The 13,751-nt window shown below is 44.8% G+C and overlaps 1 protein-coding gene across 1 annotated transcript in view; it reads right to left on the bottom strand.

Annotated features, from left to right (window-relative positions):
- The window catches only part of DNER (delta/notch like EGF repeat containing), a 236,853-nt gene that overhangs the window by 113,452 nt on the left and 109,650 nt on the right, over positions 1-13,751 (bottom strand). Inside the window, exons 5-6 of the mRNA XM_063442306.1 lie at positions 13,411-13,556; positions 673-826 (exon numbers count right to left, since the gene is read on the bottom strand). Of these exons, the coding sequence (XP_063298376.1) occupies positions 673-826; positions 13,411-13,556 (300 nt within the window). The remainder of the gene's footprint in view (positions 1-672; positions 827-13,410; positions 13,557-13,751) is intronic.

Below are 13,751 nucleotides of genomic sequence, written 5' to 3'. Positions count from 1 at the left end.
CAGACAGACCTTATATGTCTTTAATACACAGTGGGGTGGAGCCCTAAGTAAAAACGGAACACGTCAGAGTTAGAAATGTAATAATTTCTACAGCTGGGATGTTTCTTTAATATTGAAGGACACAGCTATGCCTAGGAAAATCACCTGTCTGCAAAGACAGAACAAATATCTTGTACAGACCATAAAGCAACCAAGAAAAGAGCCTCATGAAGCAATGCAAGTTGATAGCTATCTTGATTCATCTTGGCACAAAGACCGTATTTACATCCCAGGCCATGGACACAATCTTGCATAAGTTACAGCTTCCGGAAAGCACAATAATTGAATCTGTTCTGCTTGCTTGCAATGTTAAATGAATTATCTCCCACGTTTCCCCAAATTAGATACTGCGCCAATTTAAGAGCAAGATCGAAAGAATAAGAATTCTCAATGAGGATCTCTCTATGGTACGGCTGGAGAACCTTGGCACTTGCAGACTTATCTGACATTTCCTATCATGCTCAACCATTTCATTTTGGTAGTTCTCACATAGATACTTGCAGTGATAATGTTAAACATTGCTCTTCTTTGATTTTGGTACTTTTTACAGAACATGTTTTGTACAATAAGTATGCTAATTTATGATTAAAATATGCTGTCACCTGATACTCAGAGTGTAACACAGAAACATACCTGGCAAGCAAGTACAGGTTGCATTTTTCCCGTTATGTCTCTGAATGACGTCACTGCATGTGGCATTATTGTGGCATGGGTGATTGTGGCAAGCGTCAAACTCTTCACAGTAAACTCCAGTGTAGCCAGTATCACAGTGACAGGAATATGTGTTCTGTGAGCAGAAATACATTTATTAGAGAGAGTGAAAAAAGATGCGGGTATATGGAGTAATAGGAGGAGTTACAGGGAGAGGTTATATTATGGAGTAATAGGAGGAGTTATAGGGAGAGGTTATATGGAGTAATAGGAGGAGTTATAGGAAGAGGTTATATGGAGTAATAGGAGGAGTTATAGAGAGAGGTTATATGGAGTAATAGGAGGAGTTATAGGGAGAGGTTATATGGAGTAATAGGAGGAGTTATAGAGAGATTATATGGAGTAATAGGAGTTATAGAGAGAGGTTATATGGAGTAATAGGAGGAGTTATAGGGAGAGGTTATATGGAGTAATAGGAGGAGTTATAGGAAGAGGTTATATGGAGTAATAGAAGGAGTTATAGAGAGTGGTTATGTGGAGTAATAGGAGTTATAGAGAGAGGTTATATGGAGTAATAGGTGGAGTTATAAGGAGAGGTTATATAGAGTAATTGGAGGAGTTATAGGAAGAGGTTATATGGAGTAATAGGAGGAGTTATAGGGAGAGGTTATATGGAGTAATAGGAGTTATAGAGAGAGGTTATATGGAGTAATAGGAGGAGTTATAGGGAAAGGTTATATAGAGTAATAGGAGGAGTTATAGAGAGAGGTTATATGGAGTAATAGGAGGAGTTATAGGGAGAGGTTATATGGAGTAATAGGAGGAGTTACAGGGAGAGGTTATATGAAGTAACAGGAGGAGTTATAGGGAGAGGTTATATGGAGTAATAGGAGGAGTTATAGGGAGAGGTTATATGGAGTAATAGGAGGAGTTACAGGGAGAGGTTATATGGAGTAACAGGAGGAGTTATAGGGAGACGGTATATGGAGTAATAGGAGGAGTTACTGGGAGAGGTTACATTGAGTAATAGGAGGAGTTATAGGGAGAGGTTATATGGAGTAATAGGAGGAGTTATAGGGAGAGGTTATATGGAGTAATAGGAGGAGTTATAGGGAGAGGTTATATTGAGTAATAGGAGGAGTTACAGGGAGAGGTTACATGGAGTAATAGGAGGAGTTATAGGGAGAGGTTATATTGAGTAATAGGAGGAGTTATAGGGAGAGGTTATATGAAGTAATAGGAGGAGTTATAGGGAGAGGTTAAATGGAGTAATAGGAGGAGTTATACAGAGAGGTTATATGAAGTAATAGGAGGAGTTATAGGGAGAGGTTAAATAGAGTAATAGGAGGAGTTATACAGAGAGGTTATATAAAGTAACAGGAGGAGTTATAGGGAGAGGTTATATGGAGTAATAAGAGGAGTTAGAGGGAGAGGTTATATGGAGTAATAGGAGGTGTTATACAGAGAGGTTATATGAAGTAACAGGAGGAGTTATAGAGAGAGGTTATATGGAGTAATAGGAGTTATAGGGAGAGGTTATATGGAGTAATAGAAGGAGTTAGAGGGAGATGTTATGTGGATTAATAGGAGGAGTTACAAGGAGAGGTTATATGGAGCCAAATAAGTGGTTAAATGTACTACTTGGACCTTTGGAAAGTAATCTCTTAAATTTATATATAGTGATATATGGCATAAATGTAAATGTTTTTTGGAAGTTACAGATTAAACAAATAGATGGAGGTAAGAGCAGGGATTATGCAGACAAATTAGAGATATTATAAATGTAAAATAAAACATACAGTAATCGCCAAAATATGTAGTTTAACTTTCAAGTTTAAAAATGAAGATAAAAATCAATAGTGCTATTCTGTATAAGCACACCTATAAATGTTTCTGTAGTGCATCCTCAGAGGCTGTACTATTCAACAATTGATAGGTTCTGAGTGTTGGAAATGGTTAACCTTCTCTTTTGATGCTGTGCCACCTATATTCTAAGAATTGGAATGGAAAAGATGGTAAGTACTAAATACAATGAAAGGAAAGGTGTAAATCAAAAAGTCACTATCACGTGGACTCAAATAGCAGCTGGAAGATGAATCCATCACTGCACTTCATATCCACAACCCAATAAAATAAGGCTCTCTCAGCTGCCTGTTCATTGCATTGAATGAACAGCACCTATAACTGTAGGACAGGGCTTGCCAAATTCGATTGGAATCTAGGAGCCAGCTAAACAAAGTTAGGAGCCAGGTTTTTAAACTAACAAAGCTTTATTTTCAACAACAAAAATACAATTCCTAAAGGGACACGTTAGTCATCAGAACCAACAAAGCTTAATGTAGTGGTTCTGGCATTTACAGCATGTCTTTTCAATGTAAACACTGTATGGAGGTGCTGAATGTTTCCCGTAGAGATACACTGATTCAATGTGGATTGACATAGCGCAGCGGTTTGCTGTGCATGGGCAATAGCCTTCCAATGCTTTCCTATGGGAAACAATTGGATTGGCTGAGATCATCAAGATTATCTCAGGCATGGAGGTGAGGCCAGCAGGAACAGAGCAAGAAGATTACCTTAGAGGGAGCGGGCTTACAAATACCCAGGAGCTGGGGTATAATTCCTAGTTGCCATGACGAACTGGTGCCTGGGATTTATCGAGCCCTGCTCTAATAATTTAGCAGAGTAAATGATGAGAACCGCACTCAATCCCAAGGTCCAAGGGTGCTCCAGAGCAGGACAAGCAATCCCAGTACAATAATCCAAGAAGAAAAAACTCACAGGCACTCCAACTTCAAGCCGCAGGCAGATTTATTGTGACAGAATGCAACGCAACGTTTCGACCGGAAAGGTCTGTGAGTTTTTTCTTCCTGCTCTAATAATTTGACTTAATTCATGTTCACATCAGTATGCATAAAGTGGAGTGGCACTCACTAAATAAGTTCCATCCGTAGTGTCTCCAGACCAGGGTGGCCCATTGTGAAGCACTGTCCAAAGAAGTACCTCTAGTGGCCGTCTGAGTGAGTGCTACTGGAGGTGTAACTAGGCAGTAATGTAAACACAGCCTTTTCTCTGAAAAGGCAGTCTTTATTTCAAAAAGCCTGCAGGGACAGGCAAAAGACACCAGAAGCATTAAGCTGTAGTTGTTCTGGTGACTATAGTGTCCCTTTAACGCTATAGTGTCCTAGTCTCTGTTTAGATGCAGAGCCACCCCACTTTTGACCAGTTAAAATATTGTGAAAAAAGGTATAGTTACCTTTTTCTCCAGCGCTGAAACTCGCTCCTCCTCCAGTAACATCATCGTGGAGGCTCATAGAGGAGCCAATCAAATGCTTCTCATAGAGAAGCATTTAATCCAATGCTTCCCTATCATCATCCTCATGGATGTTAAACATCCTATGATCAACTGGCAGGAGGGCAGCCACTAGAGTCGAGTTTAACCCTTAACCCCTTAAGGACACATGACGTGTGTGACACGTCATGATTCCCTTTTATTCCAGAAGTTTGGTCCTTAAGGGGTTAAATCAAAATGCTGCCATATATAATAAAGGGCATACTTTTCGATTGAAGGGCTAAAAGGACAGTGCCACTGCACCTAGACCACTTCATTGAGATAAAGTGAACTGGGTGCCTTTAGTGTTTTTTTTAACAACATATCCCACAATGCAAGCATGTTAACTAAATCTATAATGTGCAATTTAGAGGTTTTTTTTAATTGTATCAGATATCTACTGTACCAGAATAATCTAGAACAGTGATAAAAAAGTTGTTCTGGAATGTGTTTCTTAAAATGTTTAATAAAGCAAAAAGCTCACTGAGGATTATGGTACATAGATGGTACTGTCATCTTTTAACCTAGAAAATGTTTTAAAAATGCTTGCCTATGGAAGGGTTAAACATGTAAAAAAACGGTTTCAGAAAACAGGGAGAACAGTGATACAGACACACAGATACTTGTACGGGCATTTACCCGCATACAGGCATGCGTTGTAAAATGTTCATTTTTTTCAGGTGTGCCAATATGATATACAGCTTTTACTTTTTTTTTTATATGTTTATTAAACGGCGCCATAAGAAAGAATTGTTTTTCTTTGGCAGCAGCAAGCACAAATAACAAGATTAATGATAACGCACAGTGATGCACAGCCAGTGGGCGCTGGTATGGGGCACGCCAAGATAAATCCTTACTATAGATATCATGTTAAATCTGTGTCATTTATAAACAGCTTTGAGGATTAACCTATAGTAGCTTCCTTATGACAAGCTGCTTTAATTTTGCCTGCTCGCAATTGCCTGCTCCTATCTGGCACACTGGGGGCTCCTGCTTCGCACATTTAAGCTTGGAAACCGGCTCAATTATTTTGTTTGTTTCAGCCGATTATACATTTCTTTCTGCAATATGCATATATAATTGGATTGCAGTGCTTAGAGAAGAATAATAGAAGAGAAGTCATGGGGATTAATGTATTAAAAACTTTTACTGAGTTGGTGTAATATACATCTTGATATAGGTATGATTACAGAACTACAAAATATATTATTTATCCTAACTAATGCATACAATCTATTCTCAGGGTATCATTAACTATTAACTGCCCTGCACTTTTTTAATTCTACACAGATCTAAGGGAGAACTAACCTAGCACCATGTGCGGTGGATAGGGTAGTTGCATGGAGAAATAGAAACCCGTGTTTTGTTACTCCCATCAACCACAGGCAGCCCAAGTTATGTCCTATGCGGTACTGATATAATGTATATATCAGTGATGGCGAACCTTTTTGAGCCCGAGTGCCCAAACCGCAATACATGCCAACTTTTTTTTCCTCAAAGTGCCAATACTGAGGTTTAAGTTTAGAAAAAACAACTCGTACTGTTGTCCGAACCAATTAACAACTTTTGTTTTAAAAGAACACAACAGAGAGTTCAATGATACAAATTTTAAATAATGATATAAATAGATAAAATTAAGCTTATATTTATTAGTATCTCCAACAAATGCAATACATACACACACAGACTGCTGAATACACACACACACACAAGACTGCTGAATACAGAGACTGCTGAATACACACACACACAGACTGCTGAGTACACACACAGAGAGACTGCTGAATACATACACACACAGTCCCCTGAATACACACACACTGCTGAGTACACACACACAGACTGCTGAATACACACACACAGCTGAATACACACACAGACAGACTGCTGAATACGCGCGCACACAGACAGACAGACTGCTGAATACGCGCGCACACAGACTGCTGAATACGCGCGCACACAGACTGCTGAATACGCGCGCGCACAGACTGCTGAATACGCGCGCGCACAGACTGCTGAATACGCGCGCACCCAGACTGCTGAATGCGCGCGCACACACACAGACTGCTGAATACGCACACATACTGCATTGTAGTGTAGTGTATGTGTTTGTGTGGGGTGCTGTGTGTGTGTATGAGGGTTGCTGTGTGTGTGTGTGTGTGTCTGAGGGTTGCTGTGTGTGTGTGTATGAGGGGTGCTGTGTGTGTGTGTGTGAGGGTTGCTGTGTGTGTGTGTTTGTGTGTGTGAGGGTTGCTGTGTGTGTGTGTGTGTATGAGGGTTGCTGTGTGTGTGTGTGTGTGTATGAGGGGTGCTGTCTGTGTGTGTGTATGAGGGGTGCTGTGTGTGTGTGTGTGAGAGGGGTGCTGTGTGTGTGTGTGTGTGTGAGGGGTGCTGTGTGTGTGTGTGTGTGAGGGGTGCTGTATGTGTATGTGTGTGTGAGGGGTGCTGTGTGTGTGTGTATGAGGGTTGCTATGCTGTGTGTGAGAGAGGGGTGCTATGCTGTGTTTGGGGGAAGGGGTGCTGGGCGGGGGTAAGGGTGCTGTGCTGTGGGGGGTAGGGGTGCTGTGTGTGTTGTGGGGGTGCTGTGTGTGGGGGGTGTAGGGGTGGGGAGGGATGCTGGGTGTAGGGGAGGGAAGGGAAGGGAAGCTGGGTGGAGGGGAGGGATGCTGGGTGTAGGGGGGGTAGGGGTACTCTGTGTGGGGGGTAGGGGTGCTGTGGTGGGGTAGGGGTACTCTGTGTGGCGGGTAGGGGTACTCTGTGTGGCGGGTAGGGGTACTCTGTGTGGGGGGTAGGGATACTCTGTGTGGGGGGTAGGGGTACTCCGTGTGGGGGTAGGGGTACTCCGTGTGGGGGGTAGGGGTACTCCATGTGGGGGGTAGGGATACTCCGTGTGGGGGGTAGGGATACTCCGTGTGGGGGGTAGGGATACTCTGTGTGGGGGGTAGGGGTACTCTGTGTGTGTGTGTGAGGGGTGTTGTGTGTGTATGTGTATGAGGGTTGCTATGCTGTGTGTGAGATAGGGGTGCTATGCTGTGTTTGGGGGAAGGGGTGCTGGGCGGGGGTAAGGGTGCTGTGCTGTGGGGGGTAGGGGTGCTGTGTGTGTTGTGGGGGTGCTGTGTGTGGGGGGGTGTAGGGGTGGGGAGGGATGTTGGATGTAGGGGAGGGAAGGGAAGCTGGGTGGAGGGGAGGGATGCTGGGTGTAGGGGGGGTAGGGGTACTCTGTGTGGGGGGTAGGGGTGCTGTGGGGGGGTAGGTGTACTCTGTGTGGCAGGTAGGGGTACTCCGTGTGGGGGGTAGGGGTACTCTGTGTGGGGGGTAGGGGTACTCCGTGTAGGGGGTAGGGATACTCCGTGTGGGGGGTAGGGATACTCCGTGTGGGGGGTAGGGATACTCTGTGTGGGGGGTAGGGATACTCTGTGTGGGGGGTTGGGGTACTCTTTGTGGGGGGTAGTGGTACTCCGTGTGGGGGGTAGGGATACTCTGTGTGGGGGGTAGGGATACTCTGTGTGGGGGGTTGGGGTACTCTGTGTGGGGGGTAGGGGTGCTGTGGGGGGTAGGGGTACTCCGTGTGGGGGGTTGGGGTACTCCGTGTGGGGGGTTGGGGTGCTGTGAGGGGTAGGGGTACTGTGGGGGGGGGTAGGGGTACTCCGTGTGGGGGGTTGGGGTACTCTGTGTGAGGGGTTGGGGTACTTTGTGTGGGGGTAGGGGTACTCCGTGTGGGGGGGTTGGGGTACTCTGTGTGGGGGGTAGGGGTGCTGTGGGGGGGTAGGGGTACTCCGTGTGGGGGGTTGGGGTACTCTGTGTGGGGGGTAGGGGTGCTGTGGGGGGTAGGGGTACTGTGGGGGGTAGGGGTACTCCGTGTGGGGGGTTGGGGTACTCTGTGTGGGGGGTAGGGGTGCTGTGGGGGGTAGGGGTACTCCGTGTGGGGGGTTGGGGTACTCTGTGTGGGGGGTAGGGGTACTGTGGGGGGGTAGGGGTACTCCGTGTGGGGGGTTGGGGTACTCTGTGTGGGGGGGTAAGGGTGCTGTGTGGGGGGTTGGGGTACTCTGTGTGGGGGGTAGGGGTGCTGTGGGGGTGTAGGGGTACTCTGTGTGGGGGGTAGGGGTGCTGTGGGGGGGGGTAGGGGTACTCCGTGTGGGGGGTTGGGGTGCTGTGGGTGCTATGTGTGTGGGGCTGGGGTAAAGGTGTTAAAAAAAAAAGTATGCTAATCAGTATCCCCCCTCCTTCTTACCTTTAAGGAGGAGGGGGGGATAGCCATCCCTGGTGGTCCGGTGGTGGCAATCACTGCTTCCGGTTCGGGAGGACTGGGGGAGGGATCTGTGAAGCAGCTCCCCTGCCCTCCCGCGCGATGCTGTGTGGAGCGTTGCCATGGTAACGCGCGGCAACGCTCCACACAGCTTGCTCGCGGGAGGACAGGGGAGCTGCTTCACAGATCCCTCCCCCAGTCCTCCCGAACCGGAAGCAGAGTAGGCACCTGCCGTTTCGGGCAGGCAGGCGCCTACTCTGCAGTGATGGCAACCTATGGCCGCGTGCCCATAGAAAGGGCCCAGCGTGCCACCTGTTGCACGCGTGCCATAGGTTCGCCATCACTGGTATATATGATATGTTAATAAAGGGACACTATAGGTACTCAGACAACATCAGCTCATTGAAGTGGTCTGGGTGCAATGTCTCTGTCTCCGTAACCCTGTAATAGTAATTTTGCTGTTTCTGAGAATGAGCTATAGTGCTAGGAATACAAAGCTTTAAAGGGATACAATAGGCATCAAAACAACTTTAGCTTAATGAAGCAGTTTTGGTGTATAGATTATGCCCCTGCAGTCTCACTGCTCAATTCTCTGCCATTTAGGAGGTAGATCGCTTTTGTTCCAATTTGCCGAACCACACCTCCTCTGGGTGTGACTTACACAGCCTGCATTAAAAAAAAGGTTTCACTTTCAATCAGATGTTAACTTGCTTTAAAACGTTTTATCTACTGCTTTGTATATTAAGTTTTAATCACATACAGGAGGCTACTGCAGACGGTAGCAGGTTATTAACAGAGCAGGAGATAAGAAATTCGAAATTAAACAGACTGTGCAATAAAGGAAGTTTAAACATTAGGTGTCTCTTTCAGGGCCGGACTGGGGATACAAAGCAGCCCTGGAAAAAAAAATCTATGCCAGCCTCATAAGTCATTGCACCATATATTGTCGCATGTAATATGTAGGGCTATGTCTTGCCACCCCAGATGATTGAGTAATATATATATATATATATATATATATATATATATATATATATATATATATATATTGCTTTTTCTAATATAAAATATTGATCCTTTCAGAGTAAAACATTTAATTATACAGTAAGCATACTCACATGCAGACACAGACAATCTCACTGACACACACAAACTCATTGATACACAGCCTCATAGACAAACAATTTCACTAATATACATAAGCTCATTGACATAAAAATACAAGCTCACTCACTAGCAGGCACACACACACATGCAAGCAAGCTCACTCACTAGCAGGCGCGCACACACACAGCTTAATGTAGTGGTTCTGGTGTCTATAGCCTGTCCCTGCAGGCTTTTGAATGTAAACACTGACTTTTCTGAGAAAAGGCAGTGTTTACATTGCTTCCTAGTGACACCTCTAGTGACAGACACTCAGACGGTCACTAGAGGCGCTTCCTGTGTCAGTGCAGATTGGCTGAGATCATCAAGCTTGATGATCTCAGTCATAGAGGCAGAGACCAGCACGACGTTGGGAAAAAAAAAAGGTGAGTAAAACACTATTTTTAAAAACACACACAGACACCACGACTGACACACACACACACCACGACACACACACACACACCACGACAGACACACACACACCACGACAGACACACCATGACACAGACCATGACAGACAGACACACACTCACACACCATGACAGACACACACACACACCGTGACACAGACAGACACACACACACCATGATACAGACACACCATGACACAGACACACACACGACACAGACACACACCATGACACAGACAGACACACACACACATGACCCAGACAGACACACACAGCATGACACAGACAGACACACACACACACACACACCATGACACAGACAGTCACACAGCATGACACAGACAGACACACACAGCATAGCACACACACCATGACACAGACACACACAGCATGACACAGACAGACACACACATCATGACAGACAGACACACACAGCATGACCCAGACAGACACACACAGCATGACACAGACAGACACACACAGCATGATACACACACAGCATGACACACTCCCACTGACATACATACTTTTTGGTACCTGTGGGTGGGCAGACTGATAGTTGTGCTGGCGGCCGCATGGAGAGCTTGGATGTCGGCCGCAGGGGAAGCTCTTCTGGCGGCCGCTGGGGGAGCAGGCTGTTCTGTCTCTGCTCCCCCTCCCTCGCGTGCAGCTTAATGAGACCGGGGCTGGAATATGACGTCATATTCCGGCCCCGGTCTCTTTCTAGCGTGCGAGGGAGGGGGAGCAGAGACAGAACAGCCTGCTCCCCCAGCGGCTACCAGAAGAGCTTCCCCTGCAGGCCGACATCTAAGCTCTCCATGCGGCCGCAGGACACCCACATGTCTCCCCGGCCCACCGGGAAATTCCCCGGTATCCCAGTGGGCCAGTCCGGCCCTGGTCTCTTTACTGGAAGTGTTTAGAAAGGCTGTGAAAGTCACATGCGGGGGAGTTTTGACTAGGGTGCATAAGCACAGTGAAATAACTTGAATTGAGCAGTAAGACTGCAGGGGCATGATTATACACCAAAAACTGCTCCAGGGGCGGCGGGGTCTGGCCGCCAAGCCGCATGGAAGTGGAACATCAGAGCTCCGGGCCTGAGCCGCAATAAACGGCACTAAACCCGCATATGCATTGCCTCAAAGCCGGATATCAGTGCACAACTAAACGGAGAATCATCTCAGCTCCGGTTCAATACCAAATATGACCTTAACAACGTACAGGGAGCGCTGAATCCGACATACCCGGTCTACCAGCCTCCATAAGCAACGACATTGCACAAGTGAGATTCTAAAACAGATGAATACTCTGCCAGACACACATGCCTGAAACATCTGCTGTTCTGGAGGGAAACACCGGCTCGGGACATGGCCCCGTCCTACCCCCCCAGCCGGCGGGGGTAATCCCGGCCACGTGGGGACCGCAGACACCGAGGAGGGAGCTCCTGACCGGAGCCTGTGCTACTTCCCAGCAATGGCAGAGGCTGTTTAAATGGGACCCGCCAGCAGACAGATGCAGGAAACGGCTAGCCCATGCGTGGGGGGACGCCCTGCGCCCACCCTTTGACCCGTGGTGATAGGAGCTGCGGACGGTCTGTCCGGATGGCCTGGGAGCCGACGCCAAGGCCGCTCGGCCTCCGGATGAGGTGGGCACCCGGAGGAACTTGTCCCCACCGCTGTGAGCCCGACATGTTACTTCTATGAATCCACAATGTGCCTGCTCACACTTTATTGCGACTCCAATAAAAATATTCAAAACAAAAAACTGCTTCAGTGAGCTAAAGTTGTTTTGGTGTATATAGTATCAGTTAAAAATTACTTTACAAAGCAAATGGCATGAAATAACAATGTGGCAAAGTGTCTAATAATGATTATTAACACATTCCTGTCTAGTTATAGTGCAAGGCATGGAAAATTTTGACATGCACTTCAACTATGTATTATTCATGTAACATAAATATAGAAAATGAGTATGTTGGGGCCTGAGATTGCAGCCTAACCCTTTAAGCAACACTTTTATGAACTGCCACGCAACACTACAACAGATATAACAATGATATTTCAGAATTGTATTCTACCTCGGTAAATAGCTTTGGTAGTTGTGGCAGCTAGTTAGAAACTAAAACTGACATTTACACTCCGAATAAGCAGGAGAATTCAAGGTTATTACTCAATCAGGGAATGCATAACATATACAATCTGGTGTGCTTTCTTGGTGGCTGACTATATATTATAATTAAAGTGTTTTAATGGGAGAGATATTTTGAGATTTTATTTTGTATGTACTTTTTTTTTTATGTATTTTTGCTTTTGTGTTTATGTTTTAGGAATAGTCTTGTATGTCTTAGGAATACATGTTATTGCCAGGACTGGATTTCTGCCTACAGGTGCCTGTCCTCTAGGGGGCACCTGTTTTCAGCATTTATAAAGTGTTTCAGTCTCATGCCTGTGGGACACCTCAAAGCATGGGACCCAGGACTGGTGCCCTGCTCACCTACCCATAGGTCAGCCCTGTTCCCAAATGTAAAGGACTAGAGAGATTCTAGAGAGATAGGAAGAGTATGCACTCTGTAATAGCAGCTTCAATACCCTATATAGTACTGATATCTGGTTTTAGTCAAGAAACTGTACTGTACTGGAATTATGCCCACATTAAAAATACAAACAAACTAACAAACAAACAATTACATTTTGACTGCATTTTTAAGACTTTGCATCCCTGAAAATGCCATCACGTTTCTTACAGAAACCCATTACCAGGATATTTGTTCATATTTAGTGCATTTTTCTTCACCCTTACTGTATGATTCAAATGTTGTATTTGAGTTTAAATGCTAATATTTCTGAACCTGCTTAATGTATCAAAAAAGGTAAGGCACCCCTGCTGATTGTGTTTATAAGCCGGCTTTCCCTCACGTCTGTTCTGCACCTAGTAGGTGGTAATCCTTTTAGTTATACCCTTTACACGATCAGCCTATCTCATGCTTTATGGTTCTAGCCTGTAAATCAAGGCCCTTTATAGCCTTATATTCATATTGTCTAGTATTTCTCTTCAGATTGAATCATTTACACACTTTACTCACATAGACATGTTTCATTACTGCTCATGATCTACCTTGTATTTTCAACCAAAAAAAGAGATCTTTCTTGTTCAGAATTTTCTGTCAAGATATAGATAGACCTTAATTGTCTCTGTCAAGCTAATGTATTCTGATTGTGTGCCATGTTCTTTGTGTATTTTATCAACATCTCAATAAAAAAGAGAATGTAAAAAAGTAAGGCATATGGTACAATCATATTAATTATATTAATCGAAAAACACTATAGGTGGGGGTTTCAGCAAGTCTTGTAAAATAAAAAAAACCTTGATACACTGAATCGGGACAGGTCTGTCTTAACTAATGGCTGTTCTCTCTTTGTTTGGGTATATGTGTGCGATTTGATACATGTAGATCAACTACAAATAACTTCTAAGTATATAGAATTTTTTTTTAAAAATAAGACATGTGTTTTATTCCTTCCTCAGACTTTAAAGGTTTTAAGAACTGTAACTGAAGGGATTTTAGGCTTTCCCCAGTAGGACACTCTACTTACCTCTGTCTTTTTGGTAATGCAACTTCCTTTCCCAGAACACTCAGGAGCTTTCACTTGACTTCCCTCGGAAACACAGTCAGAGATTTTTACCAACACAGCAAGACGTAAAGCCACAATGCTTTTACTCACAGAATCGTTCACAAAACCTAAGACAAGAGCAGAAATGTCATTTCACCCCAACCATAATTTAAACTGGTCTTCCCAAGTGGTAAACGCACATCTATAAAATATGATTGGATGCAGCATCACGTCGCTAACCTACAGTAACCTTTTCTATAACTACTGTAAAAAAACTAATTCTTTTATACTAAATACTTATACTTTAATCTTCTTTTATACTA

Source organism: Pelobates fuscus, chromosome 2 (genome assembly GCF_036172605.1).
Source record: "Pelobates fuscus isolate aPelFus1 chromosome 2, aPelFus1.pri, whole genome shotgun sequence".
Lineage (NCBI taxonomy): Eukaryota > Metazoa > Chordata > Amphibia > Anura > Pelobatidae > Pelobates > Pelobates fuscus.
This window is presented reverse-complemented; position numbering and strand designations above follow the sequence as displayed.